At 41.6% G+C, this 17,297-nt stretch overlaps 1 protein-coding gene across 13 annotated transcripts in view; it reads right to left on the reverse strand.

Annotated features, from left to right (window-relative positions):
- Window positions 1-17,297, reverse strand: part of LOC147020022 (neurexin-1-like) — a 1,432,118-nt gene that overhangs the window by 435,768 nt on the left and 979,053 nt on the right. For all 13 annotated transcript variants that reach the window (XM_085894958.1, XM_085894955.1, XM_085894959.1 and 10 more), the window contains one exon: window positions 3,341-3,514. In XM_085894958.1, the coding sequence (XP_085751084.1) occupies window positions 3,341-3,514 (174 nt within the window). The remainder of the gene's footprint in view (window positions 1-3,340; window positions 3,515-17,297) is intronic.

Raw genomic sequence — 17,297 nt, forward strand, 5'->3', positions numbered from 1 at the left:
CCGGGATAGCAATGTTACACCTGAAGTAGATGTATCAAAGCTTCATTATTGTTTACTGAGAGAGAGCATCGTGAGCTTCAAGACAATGGCTGTTGAATGGTATATGGTGTCGTTGTACGATTTCTCCACAAGGAGGCACTATGACATCACTGGGCGATGGTCGAGGAAGCATTAATGTTCTGAGCACATGTTCACTCTACACTGACAGTTTTTTTATTTTTTTCAAAGTGAGGCCAACATTATTGGACAGCTGTCTGATTTGCCAAGGTAATCCAGAGGCAAGACTCGAGTGGTGACAGCTTGGATGGCACAAATGCAGTAAAAGTGTCGAGGATGTCTTTCTCCCGTTAAATGGAATAAAAAAAAGTGAATATAATTTGCAACTTTACCAAATTACAACTTTTACAGATTACATTTTTTGTGCACCATAATAAAACGGCTCATCTTGCAAACTACTCTTCAACAGAAACAATCAAATCAGATTTCTCCCATCTTCCTCTTCTGGATCTTGTTTGATAAAACGAATAACCTCTGCAACCAAAGGTGGACGGAGGTTGTTTCCATCTATCTATGTCTGTTTGTCTGTCTGTGAAAAGGATATCTCAAAGAGTTGGAGACGGATTTGGACGAAACATGGTGGGTAGGTTGGGTGTATGACGATGACAAATTGATTCGATTTTGGTGTGGATCAAAATATGCATACAGATAAGAGAGTTTTAAAAAAATTTTAATTGATTCTTCACCATTGAGATGAGGCCAAAACGCGATATGATATTTCAAAAAATTGTGGATGAGTGATGACAAAACGAGGTGGATAAGTTGGTTAGGTGACAACAAGCTGATTAGATTTTGGTTCAGGACCAGATTTAGAACCTGCCTATCAGTGGGACATAAAATATAAACTGTTCAGCCTGGTGGAGGTAAGCGCTCTATCGAGTGCCATCCCAGTTATATTTATGCACCTACACTACCAGTCATAAGTTTTAGAACACCCCCATTTTCCAGTTTCTACTGAAATTTAAGCAGTTTAATATTTCAATGTACTCTGAAATTAAAGCATAGAACAAATAAACAATGGCAGATAAAAAAGAAATCATGGAATCGCCTTGTTGAACAAAATTAAATCTAAATTTTTGACTCATCAAAGTTGCCACCTTTTGCAGATATAACAGCCGAACATACTTGTGGCATTCTTTCCACAATGGAAATCAAATATTGTTCTTCCCAACACTGTTGCAGAAATTCCCACAAATGTGTTTTGCTTTCACCCTTCTGTCCAGTTCATCCCAAACCAGCTCGATGGGGTTTAAGTCTGGAGACTGTGCTGGCCATTCCATGATTTGAAGCCTACTGTCTTGTTCTTTTCTTCTAAGGTAGTTCTGACATAGCCCGGGGGTATTTTTGGGTCGTTATCTTGCTTTAGGATGAACCCCTGACCAACTCGGCATAGACCAGAGGGTATTGCGTGGCGCCCTATTGGTTCAGGGTGCCAGTCACTCTGTGCAAGTCGCCGACTCTGGATCCAGCGAAAGAGCCCCAGATCATCATGCTTCCTCCTCCATGTTTGACAGTTGATATCACACACTGAGGAACCATCCTTTCGCCTACTCAATGGCGTACAAACACTCTGCGTGATGAACCGAAGATTTCAAATTTTGATTCATCGGTCCATAAGACCTTCTTCCTGTTTTCAGTAGTCCACTGGCGGCGCTTCATGACCAAGGCAAGCCTCTTTTTCTTATTTTGCCATCTTAGCAATGGCTTTCTTACTGCCACTCGACCTGTCAAACCTGCAGCTCAAAGTCTTCTCCTCACAGGTGAAACTGAGACTTCCTTACTTCGACCAGTGTTAAGCTGTGTTTGAAGCTGCTGTCCTGTGAGCTGCCTATCACACAAGCTGTTGACTCTCAGAAACTTGACTTCTGATTGTGTTGTGGCTTTGGGTCTGCCACACCTCTTCCTGTCAGAATTTCCTCCAGTTTCTAAGTGCCTTTTGATGGTGTAGGAAACTGTACTAACTGACACCTTGGTTTTTTTGCAACTTCTCTAAAGGAAAGACCTGCACTTTTAAGAGTTATAATGGTCTGTCTGTCTTCCTTTATTGTCTTTTTCTTGCCATTATGATAGCAATATACTACTTCCTGCAGTGCAATATTGTCCAAATAATGCTTCAGAGGATGTAGCAACACAGTCTGTTCCAACACTGCTTTTATGCAGACAGAGGGTTTGTAACTAATAAACAAAAGTTGGGAAACCTGAAGGAATTGTTTGCATCAACTTTCAAGGCTTAATTTACTTCCATTGCTGCAGAACAGCTGCAGTTGCTAACGCATTACTTGTTCCCTGAAAAGGGCCTTTTTTAACAACTCTGAAATTTATATTATTTTTCAGTTTTTGGTAACCTAAGCTTCTTTTTTTTAACCTCTGGCAGTTTACCGCTTAGCTTTGTACCATTTCAGGTTATTCACTGGACTTGAACTGCTTAAATTTCAGTAAAAACTGAAAAATGGAGTGTTCTAAAACTTTTGACCGGTCAAGTACATTCTCGACATTGATACTCTATTCATATTCGAAGCTTTGCACAGTCGTCCAAAGATTCTTATTTTCATTAATGCCTTTCCATTGCCATCAAATATGACTTTTCTCTTGCATTTACTGCTTGTTGAAAGGTAATTTGATGAAAACTGCCCTTTTCATTCAATTGTGGCAAGGAATATTGATTTTGTGATTTGTGGCATTGTGGAGCATGCAATCTTTTGCTGAGAATTCATCAAGCCAAATGTTCTGTGTGCTTCCAGCATGATGACTTTAAAAAAATGCTCAGTTTTCTTTGTGAGAATAGACGATTAGATGGGCACCATGACTGAGTATTTTGATGGGTACCACTTTGACAGCTGTAGTATGTTGATGTGATGAGATTATAGCAGACTGCGGTTGAATATGGGAATCAGCAAAGCTTAATCATTGTGGAAACCAGCAGGGGCTCAATCATGTTTGCAACTCGCAAGGCCTCCAATGTAGTTGGAATCAGCAGGTATACTCTATTATGATAGAACTATTAAGGTATAATGAGCATAAGTTTGTGGTAGTCAGAAAACGCAGGGGATCTATTGAAGTGAAATCAGTAAAACTTTGCTCCATCTTGTATTAGGTAGAAGCATGTGTGCAGTGAACTATGTACAAAACCAACTACTGTAGTTCAATTTGTTGTTTAAGGAACCTTGACCATCATATATGAAAAAGCATGTATGTATTTTTTATTATGTTGTGCGATACCTTGCTCGTCTACCTACCACTATTTGACAATTTAACATGCAGGAAGTGAGGAATGTTGGAGTACCTTCACAGCCACGCTCTATTTGGCCCGATTGGTGCAGCGCATCATCCAGCAAGTCAGGCAGGTGTCCATTCAGGTCAACAGAAGCCAGGCAGCCTTGGAAGCCATCTCGAGAGGCAACGAGGCGTGGAAGTGTGCGGAACAGCTCACGAGGCAGTCCTCCAACATAGAGCATGCCTGAGAAAGAAAGAGTGATATGTTGAGTGAATGTGACCGAGGATGGAACAAAAACGATTTATGATATTATCATCAGTGAAAGAAGAAAATAAAACAAAAATTATTTCTGCTTCTCACTGTTCAAAGTTGTGCATGCTAATCAGCGTTCAACTGGTGATATTAATAGTTGCACTCTCTTTTCTCACTTGCAGAAGTTGGAGAAAGACATTTTGAGGTTTGAAAACCCCAGACGACCTCTGACAATAAATTTCAGTTTTTTGCTAAATTTTATTAGATTTGATTTGATTGGTAATGAAAGTATGCTGACATACTTTCACCTAGGGATTTTTGAAAGGGATAGATCTCTCATTGTAATGCTTCAAAGTTGCTGTATAACACGGTTTAACCTAAAATATCCATTCGGTTTAAATTTGCAGAGAAAACTATTCAGCTTCAGCATGAGACTCAAAATATTTAAAATGAGTTGTAAATTAAATATTTTCTTTGAAACCTAGCTTTTGGAAGATTACATTGAAAGCTGGGAATGACTTGCCTTACAATTTAGCATATTCCCAATTAATCAAACTATATTTAGTTCAAACATCATAATTCATATTCCAAATAAATGATGTAAACAAAGGATCTTGTTTTATGTTTTGAAGAAAAAAAACAGAAGAGGAAAACAACAACAACACAAGAATTAAGGAAATAAAAAACCCCCAAATCACATAACCCGACATCTTTCTCTACTTCGCGGATATTTGGGTACAAAGTCGAGACTCGTGTTAAAGCAAGAACATGAACAGAAAATAAAGAACACAGTGAAAAGGAAGGAAAACACCAATGGTAGGGGACAGAAGAGAGACACCACAGAGGGATACTTAGAGAGAGAATGGGCATGGGGAAGAATGAGAGAAAGAGGATGGGGGGAGGGGCAGAGGGTGTGAACAAGCTTGATACAAGCTCAAACAAAGCAAGATGAATAAGGGAAAACTGGGGATGAACGAGAAGTGAAACAAATGATGAAATGGACGTTGGAGGTAGAGAGGAGAAAACGTAAAACACAAACACGAGGGAGAAAGCTATAAACCTTATATTGCTGGATAAGTTAATTTTCCCCTCACAGATCAATTAGTCGTATATACCCTTGCCTACAAAAGAGGTTCATCAAAATATTTCTGGGACCTTTTGAACTTCCTGTGCTGCATTGTTGATGAGCCCCTATGACCCAAAGCTGCATGGGGATTCTACCACCATTTTGACAAGGTTCATTTACAGTGCCAGTTGCTTGCAAAGAATAATGTGGAGACAATCATGAATGTGTAAAGATAGAGTGGAAACTTTATCATGAATAATGCAGCACGCAGACTGATTTTGCAATCAAGATTCAGATTTGAAAAGTGGAATTCATGAGATAAAGGTGTGTGACGGGTTTCATCACAATCTCTCTACGTGAGCAACGAGGGCATAATCTTATTTTCGACTTCGCAAAATGGCGACAAAATGCATGACAAGCTGAAACTATGTTAAAACGAGCTTCACACTGTACATCCAATTCTGAGACAATGCAATGGTTTATCTGAGAATAACGAAAGCACAAACAAAGAGAAAGTGCGTACCAAAACAGTGATTGTCATCTTTATCAACCACAAGAGAGGAAAGCACAAATAATTACTTCCTGTTGGGCAAACAGTGAAGCAAATGCTCGACAACAAAGTCATGAAATGTCTTCATAGACATAATTTACGAGTTTCACCCAGATAAATGGGCATTCAAACAATGCCTGGAAAACACGGTAATGACCTGCTGCATGCTGCGATGTCGCCAGTCACTGAAAAAGTATGGGATGTTATTTTGTCAACCACCGACATTCGTCAACAGAACTTGCTCCAAACAACTTATTCAATATTCGCAAAAACGAGAAGTGCACAGATATAGTGTATTTTACAATTACGTGGCAAAGGTTAATCGACGTACAACAGATGTTTTGTGAAGGGTGGAGAAAGTATACATTGTATATATCCATTGGGACCATACTCTGTGCGGAGCGTTGGTGCTGCCTAAGCAGTCTCCTTGACTATTGGGCATAATCCTGGACTCTGATACAGTACACCAGCATGCTGGCACTCATTTTGCCAACCGCGTAAGGATGACAGGCCGAGTTAACCCCGCCTGGTATTAATTCAACAGCTGAGCGGGATTTGAACTCAGGACCCTTGGATCCCAAGCCCACCACCCTCACCATTAAGCCAACACCAGGCATATATATTGTATACATTCAAGAGAAGGCAGCTGTCACAAAGGAAATTTTTTTTTTCCAGTTTGCATCATAAAATTAGTCTGGAATATATTTTCAATCACACATCACAGCTCTTATTATGTACGAGTAATTATGAATAAACTTATGGGCATCTTACGATACTTTGCATTACAGTATGAATAATTTATTAAGTATGCTTCGTTCTTAAATCACAATGATTCATGCAGCTGGAAACCTTTTAAAATACAATGAAAGTTTAATAGTGGGAAAAGAAATAATTTACTTGGGCAAGTCATATTTAATATTTAATTTGCTCATCTGAAATAAATTTGCATGTATATTTTTTTTTTTTGACAAGTGATGTGGATATTGGAGGAAACAATCAATATTGTTTCGTAAAACATAAGTACATACTTACAGTACACAGAAAATTTGCACAGAATGGGAAAGCTCAGTATCATCTGGCACTCTTCAAAACAAAAATTTGCAGCCGAGTACAGCAGATGATGCAGCATTCGTACAATAAATAGCCGTTACCCCACACACACGTGAAGCGAAAAGTGAGATTAAGCAATTGTTTCACTTCTGTTTGTCTATCCACAAACGTCAGTTTATGAATGAGGAACAACTTCATTTCAATTGAATGTTATATTTTGAATACGAATAGGAAAATGAATCGGAAGACAGGTTTGCCCTTTAATCGTACTTTGGATCGGAATTTGTCTCGATCGTGCATGCGCAGAGAGGAATGAGATCATATTTTTACTCTGGCTGTCAAACAAAATTGAAAATCATTCCAAACAGGAAACTTACTGTCTTTAAGAACATCTTAAAAGGACACAAATAACAGGTATGAGGAACTAATGTAACGAGCTACGTAAGGTGATGTATGAGACACGTTCAACGGGAGTAAACTTCTGATATTTTTTGATATGACCTTTGAAATCATTATTTTATTTCAATTAAATTATATCCATCAATATTGCATGGGGGTAAGATGTTCTATGAACTCTCTTGTTTCATAAATTTTAGACTGCGATCCTCTGGAACAAGGTGGCACAGCTGCTGGAACAAGGTTTTGGGAAATCCTTCAAAGCTTTTCTGTCATTTCTTCTATTTGCTTTCGTATTATTCTTCCTATTCCTCCTCCTTTTCCTGTCCTCATTTCTGTACATCTACTTTTTCATATTTGCTCCTCAGTTGATCAAATAATTCACACAGGAATTCTTAAACAAAATGCCAACTTTCAATTATCAGCCAAGTCAGGAATCCAATATCCCTGATGACGATGAAGTCTTCCAAGATTCAAACAGCCTTGTCTCTAACCATAACTTTGCCGATTTCATACTGGTTACTCAACTATGGATATGCTGCTGCTTCTCTCTCAGCAATGGTCAGAGGTCCTAGCCTAGATCTCAAACGAGAGGTACTCTGCACATATCTCAGGGATTTCACAGTTTGGCATACTGCTCTCCTTGTCAAACTCCCTGTCTGCAGCAAACAAGGCTGCCTTCATAACCGGTTTTTTGACTTCCTGAATTTATATATTCAATGTGTTGCTATCAATAGAAGCTTCTCCTCTCCCCGTGGAGGCTGAACTGTCGCTAGGCATGGCATTAAGTCCAATTTTGTTCCTTATTTAAATAAATGACATCTATAACATCCGAGAAAATCCTCTCTTTCTTTTTTCAGTTTCCCGAACGAGTGACGCGAGATCGCTGGAGATGAACTCCCAAGAAGCCAAGTGGAGGCGTTCTGCACATAAGACTGGTTCACGGTGCAGTGTGGTAGCATTAATGAATTCATCCACGAGGTGGTTTCAGTGCACAAGTATGGTTCTGAGGGAAACTTGATTATGCTGCAAGATGATCCCACAACTCCAACTGCACAGAAATACACTTTAAAAGCAACAGGTTTAATAAATAATGGCGATGGGGGCACAGGAAGTGAACAAGAATAAAAGTGCATGCTTAACATAGATGGTAATGGTTTCAATGGATATTCTTCAACTAGTCTTCCCTGTGGTGAACCATTGGGAGGCGCAATGTTGACTAGTCTTCCAGGTGGGCAGAGATGCCAATGATACTTTGCAGCAGGCTCTCCATTTCATAAGACCATTCTGGCTCTGCAGACCCTTATTCACTGGTTTGGCATGTCTCTTCTGGCACATCTCATCTGGCATGCCTAGCATCTCTCTTTGGAATCCCCATGTGTTTGCTGCATTTTCCTGCATCTCTGTTTCTCCTTGAGTCTGCTCACTGGGTTGTCCCTCAAAATCTCTCAGGCATGCAAGCATCGCTGCACCAGGTCCCCTGACCTCTCACCCCCCCCCCCATAGAAAGCGGTATCTCTCCCCACCCCACAAAGTGTCGCACATGTGCTCTCGTTGCACTGAAGACACATGGACGCACCATCTCACCAGAGTTTGTGCTGGGGCTCGCAGCTAGTTCATGTGGACATGCCATGTTGAAGCACAGTTGTATGGTGTGAAAGAACAATGGGGGAGATTTCAGAGTGAAACACTGAGGGAAAAGAGCGAGAAGAAACAAATACAGGGGGCTAAGATGATGGGGACCTGCCTAGACATCTGATTCTGGTCGTTGCTAATTGCAGTTACAAACATGCTAACATTCATTATGAAATAACTGATGAACAATTAACCCCACCTTAACCCCAAAGCCATTTTCACAAGACTGTACATATTATTTCATCATAACAATCATGAGGATTTTTAGAATATCGCTTTTAAATGTGTGTGTATCTGTATATATATATATATATATATATATATATATATATATATATATATATATATATATATATATATATATATATATATATATATATATATATATATATATATATATATATGAAATGCCATGTTGGAAAGGATGGCTCTACTTTCAGTGTATTCCAAGAGCTGGATATTGATTTGTCAAATTTTATTATTTCATGAAAGCTCAAGGTGACCAACAGAAATAGTCCAATGCAAAATATTGAAATGATAAATGTTTATATGTCAATTAATTATCTAAGTGAGACAAATGTAAATGACTTCGTGAGGTTAAATTTTTGACACGATATTCAACCTTAAACAAAACGGCAGTATATTCTAAAAATAAAGAAATTCTCGCTACAATACCAGGTCGTACAAAATTCAATGCCGCTCTTGGAATTGGATTTTATAAACGGAGACTTGTAGTTAATATGAGAATATAACATGAGGGATATGATAAGTATGATTTGGGGTATAAGTGGTCATTTTCAATAAACTTGCAAAACCTACAACAATTAAATCAGTCTTGTAAGGCCGAATATATACCCATTTGGTGGGGATAATGGGATGTGGATGATTATACTGTTCTTGTGCCATTTGGTGGCACTATTTTAAATAATAGGACCATCTCGTGGCACTATTATGAAATAAAATACAACACAATTGAAGAAGAGAAAATTCAATGATGCCTTTTCCATAGTATATACGAGCAAATACAACCCATTGCTATGCTGATGGGAATATTAATATGGGGGGGGGGGGATAGTGAGTAGGGGTGAGGGAGAGAGGAAGAGGTAAGGAAAGGGTAGCTCGGAAATGTGCGAGAGTAAGGAATTGGAGGGGGGAGGAGGAAAGGAAGGCCTCACTGCACTTCACTATACACTCCGTTAGGAAGCGAGGAGAATGGGGGAGAAAGGGGAGGGGGTAGTGGAGAGGGGGAGAGGGTGTCCTGGACATGCTTTTGAAAGGGAGACTTGAGTGGGGAAACCCAGGGGTGGGGGGGGGGGTGGATTGGTCCTCTTATGCCGGCATTAGTATAGAATTGAACAAAATTGGTTACATTAAAACAGCATGGTCAAACGGGTCAAACTAAAAAATGCCCAGACACTGCCCAGAGATGTCCGTGGGAGGTGGAGGGGCTTTGGGAGGAGATAAGCATGAGGAAAGGGAAGGAAGAGCGTTTTCCTTCAATCGTCAAAAAAGCCGTGCCAGTGTTCATATGCCTTCATTTAATTTCCACACATTCAATAAGCTCTAGAATCTCCTCAGCTGAGATGAGGGGAGGGAAGGCAGCATGAGGTGAGGGGAGGGCAGCGTGAGAGGAGAGAAAGGCAACGTGAGAGGAGGGAAAGGCAATGTGAGAGGAGGGGAAAGCAGCGTGAGAGGAGGGAAAGTCAACGTGATGGGAGGGAAAGGGCAGCATGAGGGGATGGGAAGGCAGCGTGAGGTGAGGGGAGGGCAGCGTGAGAGGAGGGAAAGGCAGCGTGAGAGGATGGAAGGGCAGCGTGAGAGAAAGGAAAGGCAGCATGATGGAAGGGAAAGGGCAGCGTGAGGGGATGGGAAGGCAGCGTGAGGTGAGGGAAGGGCAGCGTCAGAGGAGGGAAAGGCAGCGTGAGAGGTTGGGAGGGCAGCGTGAGAGGAGGGGGAGGCAGCGTGAGAGGAGGGGAGGCAGCGTGAGAGGAGGGGAGGCAGCGTGAGAGGAGGGGAGGCAGCGTGAGAGGAGGGGAGGCAGCGTGAGAGGAGGGGAGGCAGCGTGAGAGGAGGGGAGGCAGCGTGAGAGGAGGGGAGGCAGCGTGAGAGGAGGGGAGGCAGCGTGAGAGGAGGGCAGCATGAGAGGAGGGGAGGCAGCGTGAGAGGAGGGGAGGCAGCGTGAGAGGAGGGGAGGCAGCGCGAGAGGAGGGGAGGCAGCGTGAGAGGAGGGGAGGCAGCGCGAGAGGAGGGGAGGCAGCGTGAGAGGAGGGGAGGCAGCGTGAGAGGAGGGGGAGGCAGCGTGAGAGGAGGGGGAGGAAGCGTGAGAGGAGGGGGAGGCAGCGTGAGAGGAGGGGGAGGCAGCGTGAGAGGAGGGGAGGCAGAGTGACAGGAGAGGGCGGCAGAATGAGAGGAGAGGGAAGCAGCGTGAGAGGAGGGGGAGGCAGAGTGAGAGGAGAGGGAGGCAGCGTGAGAGGAGGGGAGGAAGCGTGAGAGGAGGGGGAGGCAGCGTGAGAGGAGGGGAGGCAGCGTGAGAGGAGGGGAGGCAGCGTGAGAGGAGGGAGGCAGCGTGAGAGGAGGGGAGGCAGCGTGAGAGGAGGGGGAGGCAGCGTGAGAGGAGGGGGAGGCAGCGTGAGAGGAGGGGGAGGCAGCGTGAGAGGAGGGGAGGCAGCGTGAGAGGAGGGGGAGGCAGCGTGAGAGGAGGGGGAGGCAGCGTGAGAGGAGGGGGAGGCAGCCTGAGGGAAATGGAAAGCAGTGTGAGGGAAGGAATGGGGAGGCAGTGTGAGGAGAGGAGAAGTTAGCGTGAGAGGTGGGGAAGGTAGCGTGAGGGGAGGGCGAGGCAGTGTGAGAGGAGGGGGAGGAAGCGTGAGGGGAGGCGAAGGCAGTGTGAGAGGAGGGGGAGGCAGCATGAGAGCAGGGGGAGGCAGTGTGAGGAGAGGGTAAGTTAGCGTGAGGGGAGGGGGAGGCAGCGTGAGGGGAGGGGAAGGCAGCGTGAGGGGAGGGGAAGGCAGAGAGATTGGAGGGGAAGGCAGAGAGATTGGAGGGGAAGGCAGCATGAGTGGAGGGGAAGGCAGTGTAAGGGGAAGGGAGGCAGTGTACCAGGGCATTAATGGGGTGACAAAATGCACCCAACAGTATGTTTTCTTCTTGAATGCCATGTTGTGGGAAGGTGTTGGAGTTGTGGGGAAGGTATTGGAGACACTAATTAAAGACCGGATGAGGAATCATTTAAACAAATACAAACTAAACAAGGACAAATGTGTCCAAGAGCCGCGTCATAAAGGTTTTGTCTTCACCAGAACAACAAGAATAAGAACAACGCGGAGCTCTCTTAGAGCCAGCATCCGCAACGCGACGCGGCTTACAAAGGTAGTCAGCACGGGTTTACCAAAGGTCGTTCCTGTTTAACAAATCTTTTAGAGTTCTATGAAGCAATGTCTCATTGGGTGGATGAAGGAATGGCAGTGGATATAGTATATCTAGACTTTAAGAAGACATTTGATAAGGTACCACATCGGGGATTGTTAGCCAAAGTGAGGGCTTGTGGAGTGGCTGGTCAGGAAGCTAATTGGATTGCAAACTGGCTGAGTGGTAGGAAGCAAAGAGTGGCTGTGAGTGGGAGGATGTCTTTCTGGGAGAATGTAAGTCTCAGGGTACCTCAGGGATCAGTACTCAGACCATTACTATTCAATATTTACATCAACGATTTGGATAGTGGGGTGAAGAGTAAGCTTTCCAAATTTGCAGATGACACAAAGCTTGGAGGTGAGGTGAATAGCCGAGGGGGTGGTGATCAGATACAGGAGATTATTGATACTTGTGTAGATTGGGCAAAAGACTGACAGATGGAATTTAACCTGAGAAAGTGTAAGGTGTTGGGGATGGGAAAGAACAATGAAAATGGAGATTACAGGATGCAAGGGGTGATTTTGGAGCGTGTCACACAGGAGAAGGATCTGGGGGTGGTAATAGATACGGGAGGTAAGCAGGCAGCACAGTGCTAGGCAGCTATAGAAAGAGCAAATAGGGTTTTAGGTTGTATTCGGAGGGGGATCAATTATAAATCAAAAGAGGTGGTGTTAACATTGTACAGGAATTTAGTGAGGCCACATCTAGAATATTATGTGCCGTTTTGGTCACCATAGTTCTGTAAGGACATAGATGCCACAGAGAAGGTTCAGCGCAGGGCTACAAGAATGATTCCGGGCCTAGCTAGACTCAGCTATGAGGAGCGGTTGAATGAGACAGGGCTTTCTTCACTGGAAAGGAGGAGGTTGCGAGAAGATATGATAGAGATGTTTAAGATAATGAAAGGTATAGATAAAATAAGTGCAGATGAATTAGTCAACAGAGTAGACAGTGACAAAACCAGGGGCCACAACCTGAGAGTAAAGAAGAGGGGAGTTAAGATGGTAGTAAGGCAGGGGACTTTCTCTCAGAGAGTAGTTGCATGGAATGGTCTCCCTGGAAAGGTAGTGACAGCAGAAAAAGTAGATAAGTTTACATTATAATTGGATAGTTACCTGGAAATTATGGAGATAGAGGGGTATGGGGATGTTGATGTGCTATTGGTGGGGGCCTTGCTAAGGGGGGTTGTGTGGTGGATGTGTGTTTTTAAACAAGGTCATGCCCCCTCTCCGAGGGGAAGAAAAAAAGAATTACAACAACAACAAAAAAATTAAAAAAAAAACTACAAATAAAAAATACATAATTTTTTTTTCTTTCATTAATTAAAAACATTTTTGTTTTTGCATTTTCTTTGGATCTTGGGTTGGTGTGGTATTCGTGCAGGCATGATGGGCTGAATGGCCTCCACCTGTGTTGGATTTCCTTGTTGTTTTATATAAAACCAGGTGGGAACATTTAAAAATTAAAATCCACACTATCTACCTGGAAAAGGCCTGCCTGCATGTATGCTCCTCCCCCCCCCCCACCACCCTCTCCCCCCATTTGTGTTCTTCCAACCTTCTCATGGTCCATACTATGATGAAAGCACACGGCGATATACTCATCCAATCACCCACACACATGCACGGATTTTCCCAAACTCGCACTGCACAGTGGCATGTCCCGTGTGGCTTCGATGAGACAGCAAGTCTGCTCGCCATGTGGCTTCAGCACTGCAGAACATCCACTCCCCACGTGCAGAAGCACATGGTTCGCAAGATGGTCGCAACCTCCTCCACAGTGCCACGCACCATGGGTTAGAGTTCAGATTGTGCGCCTGGGAAACTCATGCACCGTACACACATAACAAAGCATGCAGGCATGCACACACCCCACGGAGAGTTATTTGTACCATTTCTGTGTGTGTATGATTGCTGTCTATGTACCTCTTCATTTTCAGCAACTGGCGGCAATTAATACTATTCATATATTTCTATTAATATTTTGCCATGAAAGTAATCACAAAAAAATGGGAAAAATAAAAACTGCATACATAATTGCAGAAAAAAGGACACCTGTGGCCTGTATCGTCAGGACTTGCAAAAGCAGGTTAAAGAGCACGAAATTGCACTCATTTAAGTTCCACTCTCTGCACATTCTTTAATCTTTTCTTCACTCAAAATAATCGTCTGAACAGTTGAAAAAAAAAATTAAGATGAATGCTTTGCTTAAATAAATACACTTAGTTATAAATTTAAAAAAAAATCGCTAGTTTGTTAAACTTTTCACATTTTACTCCAGATTTCGACATTTATTTAGTCCATGAGATCAGATTCTCCAATCAGATATGATATTTTGATTATATACTTCAATTAGTTCATGAGAGGAGATTGTGTTTCCAAATCAACGCATGTTAGAATAGGCTGAACAAAATGGCGAATTCAGACCCCAGCAAGCTGAAAGAGGGCTGACGAAGGATGATGCTTTGCTGAAGCTGAATTAAATAAGGCCATCAATTATCTTCAAAAGGGGTGTATAAATTCACCCAAACACCCAATTTTCATTCATGCACTTCCTTGGCATTTCCTTTGTATGCATGCAAAGTTTCAGGCTGCGAGGTTTCATGGTTTTGGAGTTATGGAGGACACACACACTGACGCACGCATGCACGCACACACGCGCACACACACACACACACACACACACACACACACACACACACACACACACACACACACACACACACACACACACACACACACACACACCAAAATCGAATTGGCTTGTTCTTGTCACTTGACCAACTCATCCACCTAGTTTTGTCATAACTCCTATACAAAATTTTGAAATATCATCCAATATATTGTTTTTTGTCCCACATCTCAATGGTGAATAATCAGTTGAAAAAGAAATTAAAAATTCTCATTTCGGGATCTGGATTCAAATCTTCACCAAAATCGAACAGATCCGTCCTTGTCACACACCCAATATATCTACCAAGATTCATCTGAATCCGTCCTTATCTTTTTGAGATATCTTGCTATATATTGGATTTAGCCAATCACTAAATGGTGAAGAATCACCTAAAAAATTAGAGTATCCGGATCCAGATCTTCACCAAAATCTCGTCATTTTGTTATTGTTTATACACCCAACCTCTCCACCAAATTTTGTCCAAGTCCATCCACAACTTTGTGAGATATCCTGTTCACAGACAAACAAACAGACAGAGGTGAAAACATAACCTCCGTTCACCTTTGGTGGCAGAGGTAACAAGATTCTCCATAATAAGTTAGGGGATTCAAATATATTTAGCAACAAAAACAGGTGGAGTTATTTTGTGTCATCATATTAATCTTTCATATATTTCTGAAACATAAATATTTCTCGAAACATACATGGCACCAAGAAGAGAATTCAGAAGAAAAACACCTGGAATACCTATACATACAGCTTCATTACCTGAAAGAACAACCAGAACACCAGCTAAAATAAAACCTTGAAAATCTGCTGCAACAACACCTGAAAAACACCTGTAAGAATGGATATTAAACTTCAAGAAAATTTGCATTTTTGCGCTCCAAGGTTATTTGAAGGTAAAAGATGTTCGATATTTCAATAAATGCATTCTGCAACATCAAAATGGGAGATTTTCAACTTCAGAGTGGCTTTAAACAGAGGTTCATAAACCTACAAATGCAAATTTAATGAGGATATCAAATAATGTTAGGCTTCACCATAACTATAGTTGATAACAGTTGATGAAATATCGATCTCTTTTTTTAAATCCCAAAACTAAACTTATTGGTATAATGTGAAGAAAAAGTAATCATAGATATAGGAATTTTGATACCAGGAAGATGCTTCTGGTGGTGATAATGATGATAAAGAAGGTGAAAAGGATAATGAGGAGGAATAAAGAGAGGAAAGAGCAGAATTTGTAACTGATGACCTGAAAGGAGGCTAACAAACTACAGTATATCCTAAATAAATGAGAGGAGAAAATATTAAAGCGATTCTTAATACGCTCATTAAGTTAATGTCTACACCACAAATCGTGATAGAAAAATATTTGTGAAAACCTCTTAAAATTTTCATAACTAAACACAATGCATTGTCTCAAGTATAAAAATAAAACTGATGCTAAAACATATCATATATGTAAAGTAAAAATAATCGAGTTAAAGAAAGGGATATATGTGCTGTGTCAGACCAACAAGAGTCAATATGTTGAAGATACAAGGGAACGTAAAACAAATAAAGTGAGTGCAAAAGGTGGTGATAGAGAAAAGTATATATTTTTTAATCAGGAAGTAGATTCACAATGACAGGGATACCTGGAGAATTACAACTACCTGAATATTTTTTGTGGCCCTGGAACAAATGTAGATAAGAGATTAGACAAAGATGGAAACCCTAAGCTTTGGAGCAAACCAAAAAACAAAGTTTATGAAGTTTGTATGAAACATGATATTGATTCTGACAATAGCGCAGTGGATATAAAACACAAAGCTGATAGAGATGTATGATGAGGGGGTCATCAGTTTATTTGTGGTCCAACAAGGAAGACACTATGCGATCACTTTTATTTCACATTATTTCTCAACATAATCTCCCTTCCTGGCAATGCATGTCATCCATCAGCACTCTGGGTTGGCTCAGCCCATTCTGTAGAGAACTCCTCATCACACCCCTCCAGGAAATCCTCCACAGCTGCCATCACAGCATTGTCGTTCTCATATTTGTCCCCCCGCAGAGCTTATTCTCAGGATAAGCTTATTCTCTCAGTTCTCAGGATCAAAGTGATCAACACATGCTTCGTCCTGCCATGCTTGAACTCAGCTACCCAGTTCCTTACTATGGAATATGAAGGAGCATCATCCCCTAATGTTATCACGATACTCATATGTATTTGCTTGGGAGGCAAGCCTTTCTTGTGCAGGTACTTTATCATAGCTTGGAGCTCCGATTTCTCCATTTTGACTGAATTTTGGAGGAATTCCTGACTTTGAGGACACATTCTGGAAAATCTTTGAGCAGAAATATGGAATTAGCAAGACATCACAGTAGCAAGGATATATATTTATCCTCTAAAACATTCATTGTCCTACCATGTCTCCAGGTCAGGTGGGCCACAAACTAATCACCCCTCATATGTAATTTATCCTTGATGCAAATCCAACATTAAGAGACAAGGTGGATACGTTTATTGTTTAAAAAACAACAAACAAACAAAAAAACAACTGATGAGTCCTAAATTAAAAAGTGGGCTTGGGAATGCTTAAAAAACTTATAAGCTCAAATGATTTCATTGTTAAGACTGAGGAGCAAATAAAAATATAATTGGCATCAGTGGAAAGCAAACGCTTCAGCAATGTATGACATAAATTGATTATAATCAGAGAGAATAAAAGAAGGAAGACCGATTCCAATGTGGCTCATTTGACATGGTGAGGTGATTTCATTCATCATAAAAATGATGGGGAATAAAAGTATGCTCTAACACTAATTGATTTAAGGTCTGGATATGCATGGGTTGTTCCTTTCAAAAATAAAACAGGTGTTAGTCTTGTGGATGCTTTCATAGAGATATATAAGAAAAGCAAAAGGAAACCAAAGCAATTATGGACTGATGAAGGAACAGAGTTAAATAACAGGATATTTATGAATTTTCTTAGAGATAATGATACACA

The sequence above is a fragment of the Eptatretus burgeri genome, chromosome 9, assembly GCF_056783735.1.
Source record: "Eptatretus burgeri isolate ZD-2024b chromosome 9, Ebu_testis_v1, whole genome shotgun sequence".
Lineage (NCBI taxonomy): Eukaryota > Metazoa > Chordata > Myxini > Myxiniformes > Myxinidae > Eptatretus > Eptatretus burgeri.